This window comes from Argentina silus (assembly GCF_951799395.1).
Source record: "Argentina silus genome assembly, chromosome: 13".
NCBI classification, from domain to species: Eukaryota; Metazoa; Chordata; class Actinopteri; order Argentiniformes; family Argentinidae; genus Argentina; species Argentina silus.
The window spans coordinates 243,925-251,424 of record NC_139667.1 but is presented as its reverse complement, the minus strand read 5'-3'; the positions used below and the strand labels follow the sequence as shown (position 1 = coordinate 251,424).

The window sequence follows — 7,500 nt, the reverse complement described above, 5'->3', positions numbered from 1 at the left end:
TATGTTCTGTGTTCTAGGGGCTATGTTCTGTGTTCTAGGTGTTCTAGGGGCTATGTTCTGTGTTCTAGGGGCTATGTTCTGTGTTCTAGGGGTTCTAGGGGCTATGTTCTGTGTTCTAGGGGCTATGTCCTGTGTTCTAGGGGCTATGTTCTGTGTTTTAGTGGTTCTAGGGGCTATGTTCTGTATTCTAGGGGCTATGTTCTGTGTTCTAGGGGTTCTAGGGGCTGTGTTCTAGGGGCTATGTTCTGTGTTCTAGGGGCTATGTTCTGTGTTCTAGGGGCTATGTTCTGTGCTCTAGGGGTTCTAGGGGCTATGTTCTGTGTTCTAGGGGCTATGTTCTGTGTTCTAGGGGTTCTAGGGGCTATGTTCTGTGTTCTAGAGGCTATGTTCTGTGTTCTAGGGGCTATGTTCTGTGTTCTAGGGGTTCTAGGGGCTATGTTCTGTGTTCTAGGGGCTATGTTCTGTGTTCTAGGGGTTCTAGGGGCTATGTTCTGTGTTCTAGGGGCTATGTTCTCGTTCTCTGCGTCTCTGGAGGCGTCGTGTATTCTGCTGGCGGCGGTGGTGTTCAACGGCCTCTACCCCGTCACGCTGCACTCCTTCCCCGGGATGCCCTTCATCGTCATGGCAACCTTCACCCTCATCGTCTTCATCATTATGCAGTAAGTCACCTGACCACCTGTAGCGGAGGCACTGGCATGAGGTGGCGTTAGCATGAGGAGGTGTTAGCATGAGGAGGCGTTAGCATGAGGAGGTGTTAGCATGAGGAGGCGTTAGCATGAGGAGGTGTTAGCATGAGGAGGCGTTAGCATGAGGAGGCATTAGCATGAGGTGGTGTTAGCATGAGGAGGCGTTAGCATGAGGAGGCGTTAGCATGAGGAGGCGTTAGCATGAGGAGGTGTTAGCATGAGGAGGCGTTAGCATGAGGAGGTGTTAGCATGAGGAGGCGTTAGCATGAGGAGGTGTTAGCATGAGGAGGAGTTAGCATGTTGTTCCACTATCAGTTGAACAGCATTCTGCTGGATTCTGGAGGGAATGAAAGAGGATTGAAATGCTGGCAGCGTTCCTGTCGGTAACTCCTGTGTTGCCATGGAGGAGTGGAGTCAGGTACTGTGACGACGAAAAAAAAACTGTGGAATTGAACTCTTATTCCTTGAACTTCTACCTCCCTACCACCTCAACTACCTCAACTACATCTACCTCTACTACCTCTACTACCTCTACCTCTTCTACCTCTACTACCTCTACTACCTCTACCACCTCAACTACCTCTACTCCCTCTACTACCTGTACTACCTCTACCTCTACTACCTCTACTACCTCTACCTCTACTACCTCTACTACCTCTACCTCTACTACCTCTACTACCTCTACCACCTCAACTACCTCTACTCCCTCTACTACCTCTACTACCTCTACCACCTCTACTACCTCTACTACCTCTACCTCTACTACCTCTACTACCTCTACCACCTCAACTACCTCTACTCCCTCTACTACCTGTACTACCTCTACCTCTACTACCTCTACTACCTCTACCACCTCAACTACCTCTACCACCTCAACTACCTCAACTACATCTACCTCTACTACCTCTACTACCTCTACCTCTTCTACCTCTACTACCTCTACTACCTCTACCACCTCAACTACCTCTACCACCTCAACTACCTCTACTCCCTCTACTACCTCTACTACCTCTACCACCTCTACTACCTCTACTACCTCTACCTCTACTACCTCTACTACCTCTACCACCTCAACTACCTCTACTCCCTCTACTACCTGTACTACCTCTACCTCTACTACCTCTACTGCCTCTACTACTCAACTACCTCTCTACTACCTCTACTACCTCAACTACCTCTACCTCTACTACCTCAACTACCTCTACTACCTCTACCTCTACTACCTCTACCTCTACTACCTCTACTACCTCTACCTCTACTACCTCTACCTCTACTACCTCTACTACCTCTACCTCTACTACCTCTACCTCTACTACCTCTACTACCTCTACCTCTACTACCTCAACTACCTCTACCTCTACTACCTCTACCTCTACTACCTCTACTACCTCTACTACCTCTACCTCTACTACCTCTACTACCTCTACTACCTCTACTACCTGTACTACCTCTACCTCTACTACCTCTACTACCTCAACTACCTCTCTACTACCTCTACTACCTCAACTACCTCTACCTCTACTACCTCAACTACCTCTACTACCTCTACCTCTACTACCTCTACCTCTACTACCTCTACCTCTACTACCTCTACTACCTCTACCTCTACTACCTCTACTACCTCTACTACCTCTACCTCTACTACCTCTACCTCTACTACCTCTACATCTACTACCTCTACTACCTCTACTACCTCTACTACATCTACTACCTCTACTACCTCTACCTCTACTACCTCAACTACCTCTACCTCTACCTCTACTACCTCTACCTCTACTACCTTTACCTCTACTACCTCTACTACCTCTACTACCTCTACCTCTACTACCTCTACTACCTCTACTACCTCAACTACCTCTACTACCTCTACCTCTACTACCTCTACTACCTTTACCTCTACTACCTCTACTACCTCTACTACCTCTACCTCTACTACCTCTACCTCTACCTCTACTACCTCTCTACTACCTCTACTACCTCTACCTCTACTACCTCTACCTCTACCTCTACTACCTCTCTTCTACCTCTACTACCTCAACTACCTCTACCTCTACTACCTCTACTACCTCTACCTCTACCTCTACTACCTCTCTTCTACCTCTACTACCTCAACTACCTCTACCTCTACTACCTCTACCTCTACTACCTCTACTACCTCTACTACCTCTACCTCTACTACCTCTACCTCTACTACCTCTACTACCTCTACCTCTACCTCTACTACCTCTACTACCTCTACTACCTCTACTACCTCTACCTCTACTACCTCTACCACTACCTCTACCTCTACTACCTCTACCTCTACCTCTACTACCTCTACCTCTACTACCTCTACTACCTCTACCTCTACTACCTCTACCTCTACTACCTCTACTACCTCTACCTCTACCTCTACTACCTCTACTACCTCTACCTCTACTACCTCTACCTCTACTACCTCTACCTCTACCTCTACTACCTCTACCTCTACTACCTCTACCTCTACTACCTCTACCTCTACCTCTACTACCTCTACCTCTACTACCTCTACTACCTCTACTACCTCTACCTCTACTACCTCTACTACCTCTACCTCTACTACCTCTACTACCTCTACTACCTCTACCTCTACTACCTCTACCTCTACTACCTCTACTACCTCTACTACCTCAACTACCTCTACCTCTACCTCTACCTCTACTACCTCTACCTCTACTACCTCTACCTCTACTACCTCTACCTCTACTACCTCTACTACCTCTACCTCTACCTCTACCTCTACTACCTCTACTACCTCTACCTCTACCTCTACCTCTACCTCTACTACCTCTACCTCTACTACCTCTACTACCTCTACCTCTACTATCTCTCATGGTAGTAGAGGTTGTTTCTGTGTGTGTGTAAGTCCATGTTCAGAGTATCCTCCCCAACACTGCTGCTGCTGCAGAAGGCCAGAGCAACACTGACCTACATTGTACCGAGGTCCTGGCCTGATACCTACACCAGCAACACAATGAATATCAATCAGAGGGGATTTACCTATTCATGAAACTGTCTCTGTTTCCCATGGTGACCAGTGGAAACATTAACGCAATTAACGCTTCAAAAATGCTAATTAGGCAGTTGTTAGTCAGAGCCTGATTAATTCTATTATTGGTCCAAACGAGCACTTCTTAAAAGGCCAATAAGGAATTAAAATCATGTTTACTGAATCAACACGCCGGCAGCCAATGGCTGGTTAGAGGCTCTTATGATTCAACTTTCTTTATTTTCATGCCAGTAATGTTTTTTTGGACGCTGCAGTAAGCCTCACTTTGATAGACTTTGATAGACTTTGATAGACTTTGATTAGTTGGTAATTCATTTCCTGGATTGTGTGTGTGATTTACATACAGAGAGGGAAAGTAATCACACTGCAATACGCTCTAATTGTGGTGAGGAGAAACCAGTATTTAATTTAATTTGTGTGTGTGTGTGTGCGGGCGGGTGTGTGCGTGTGTGTGTTTGTGTGTGTGCGTGTGCGTGCGTGTGTGTCTGTGTGTGGGGGTGGTGTGTGTGTGTGTGTGTGTGTGTGTGTGTGCGGGCGGGGTGTGTGTGTGCTGATGGATATGAGAGCTGTGTTGTTGGGGACTCAGGGGACAGAGAGGCGCTGGGAGATGATGTCACCAGTGCTGGAGCAGGTCAGAGTCTTTAGGATGCTGATGGTGGCAGGCTGGTGTCATCACAATGTACAACCACACTCCAGCCTGGAGACATGGACACCTGAAGAGAGTGTGTGTGTGTGTGGTGTGTGTGTGTGTGTGTGTGTGTGTGTGTGTGTGTGTGTGTGTGTGTGTGTGTGTGTGTGCGTGTGCGTGTGCGTGTGTGTGTGTAAGTAATGAACCAGGCTTCTCCCCCAGAGGATGAAGAGTGTTTCTGTGTCACTATGGAAACATTACAAGACAAATTAAACTAGATATGTAGTAATGATAGAGTAACTATCTTTATTAAACTAGATATGTAGTAATGATAGAGTAACTATCTTTATTAAACTAGATATGCAGTAATGATAGAGTAACTATCTTTATTAAACTAGATATGCAGTAATGATAGTGAAAGGTAAAGCGTTATGATGTTCCTCAGTATTTTAGTGGTATTATTATTATTGTTATTATTATTATTATTATTGTTGTTATGTTGACATGAATAAACGTGAGTCTGGTTTTGATGATGTTCCTCAGCACCACGCTGGTCTAAACCCTGGAGAGAACCTGACTGTGTGTGTGTGTGTGTGTGTGTGTGTGTGTGTGTGTGTGTGTGTGTGTGTGTGTGTGTGTAGGGGGGGGAGGATGGAGTGATGAAAGAGAATGAGAGAAGACCTGAGGAGCTGCTCTGTCTCTCTGGAATTTACACAAGAACAGAAGCCCCTGGTGCTCGCCTACCGGGCGGTGAAGGGAAGAGCCCCCAAACCCAATCAGCCCCCAAACCCCCTCGGCCCCATCACGTTCTTCCACCTCGGCCAGCCGCCTGGCACCGCCTCCTCTACGAGGACGCAGCAGTCCCGCTGTTCAGTCACGGCTTTTCACTGTCCTGGCGCCCCAGTGGTGGGAGGAGCTTCCTCCTACTGTCAGGACTGCGAGTCACGATCTTACGCTACATGGCCAAAAGTATGTGGACACCCGAACATCAGTCCCATATGTGCTTGTTGAACATCTCATTCCAAAACCATGGCCGTTAATATGGAGTCCCCTCCTTTGCTGCTACAACAGCCTCCACTCCTCTGGGAAGGCGTTCCACTAGACTGGAACATGGCTGCAGGGATTCACTCCCATTCAGCCACAAGAGCATCAGTGAGGTTTGGCCTTGATGTTGGGTGAGAAGGCCTGGCTCAGAGTCGGGGTTCCAATTCTCCCCAAAGGTGTTGGATGGGGTTGAGGTCAGGGCTCTGTGCAGGCCAGACAAGTTCTTACACACTAAACTCGGCAAACCATGTCATTATGGACCTGGCTTTGTGCACGGGGGGAATTGTCATGCTGAAACAGGAAAGGGCCTTCCCCAAACTGTTGCCACAAAATTGGAAGCGTACAATTCTCTAGAATGTCATTGTGCTGTAGCATTAAGATTTTCCTTCAATGGAACTAAGGGGCCCAGACCATGAAAAACACCCCAGACCATTATTCCTCCTCCACCAACCTTTACAGTTGGCCCAAGGCAGGTAGCGTTCTCCTGGCATCCGCCAAACCCAGATCCGTCTGTCAGACTGCCAGATAGTGAAGTGTGATTCATCGCTCCAGAGAACGCGTTTCCACGGCTCCAGGGTCCGATGGTGGTGTGCTTTACACCACTCCAGCCGACACTTGGCATCGTGCATGCTTGTGTGCGGCTGCTCAGCCATGGAAACCTGTTTCCTGAAGCTCCAGATCTGGTGCTCACGTTGCTTCCAGAGGCAGTTTGGAACTCGGTCGTGAGAACTCGGTAACAGCACTTCCAGTTGACCAGGGAAGCTCTAGCAGGGCAGACATTTGACACACTGACTTGTTGGAAAGGAGCCACGTTGAAAGTCACTGATCTTCAGTACGACCCGTTCTACTGCCAGTGTTTGTCTAAGGAGACTGCACGGCTGTATGCTTGCTTTAATGCACCTGTTAGCAATGGGTGTGGCTGAAACAGCCAAACCCACTAATTAGAAGGGGTGTCCACATACTTTTGGCTATGTTGTGTATCTTCCGCCGTAGACTGAAGACCCATCTCTTCACCCCCTCTACCCCTCTGTACATGTTAATAATAATACAAGAAATAATAAAAAAAAAGAATCCTTCTTCCTCTAGCATTGTGACTGCCAACGGCCCCTGGTCCTAGCATAGATAGTTTCTTATGATGACTGATGATTCACTTACTTTAGACAAATGTACTTGTAAGTCACTTTGGATAAAAGCGTCTGCTAAATGTCAAACATGTAAATGGATGTAACACTGCAGGGGCTGAGACCTTCCTCCTCTTCCCCTAGCCCCTCCCCCTCCCCTCATAGCCCCTCCCCCTCCCCTCATAGCCCCTCCCCCTCCCCTCATAGTTCCTCCCCCACCTGTCTGGAATTGATCTGCTGGTATTGGTCCTGACAGGCCACCGTAGATTTACATTTACATTTACATTTATGGCATTTAGCAGACGCCTTTATCCAAAGGGTTAGGGTTAGTACAGGGGGGTAGTGGGGGTGAAGAGGTCTCAAGGGTTAGGGTTAGGGTTAGTATGGGGGCGTAGTGGGGGTGAAGAGGTCTCTAGGGTTAGGGTTAGTACAGGGGGGTAGTGGGGGTGAAGAGGTCTCTAGGGTTAGGGTTAGTACAGGGGGGTAGTGGAGGTGAAGAGGTCTTTAGGGTTAGGGTTAGTACAGGGGGGTAGTGGGGGTGAAGAGGTCTCTAGGGTTAGGGTTAGTACAGGGGGGTAGTGGGGGTGAAGAGGTCTCTAGGGTTAGGGTTAGGGTTAGTACAGGGGGGTAGTGGGGGTGAAGAGGTTTTTAGGAGGGACTGTTAAGATGTAGCCTGAAGAGATGGTCTTCAATCTACGGCGGGAGATCAGTAGTGACTCTGCAGTCCTGACAGCAGTGGGAAGCTCCTCCCACCAGATCTGCTGGTGTTGGTCCTGACAGGCCACCGTAGGTCTCTCCTGTTCAGATGGAATATGATGTGGTCGATACGGAGGCCTTGTTAGCTTGTGTGTGTGTGTGTGTGTGTGTGTGTGTGTGTGTGTGTGTTGTTGGAGATCGCTGCAGTAGCACAACCACCCAGCGCTCCACAGCAATGATACAGAGATCACAACAGAAGTAATAAACATGACTTGTGTTATAACACACACACACACA

At 48.1% G+C, this 7,500-nt stretch overlaps 1 protein-coding gene across 1 annotated transcript in view; it reads left to right on the top strand.

Annotated features, from left to right (window-relative positions):
* The window catches only part of LOC310813728 (proton-coupled folate transporter), a 19,567-nt gene that overhangs the window by 10,107 nt on the left and 1,960 nt on the right, over positions 1 to 7,500 (top strand). Inside the window, exon 6 of the mRNA XM_083682824.1 lies at positions 503 to 659. Within this exon, the coding sequence (XP_083538950.1) occupies positions 503 to 659 (157 nt within the window). The remainder of the gene's footprint in view (positions 1 to 502; positions 660 to 7,500) is intronic.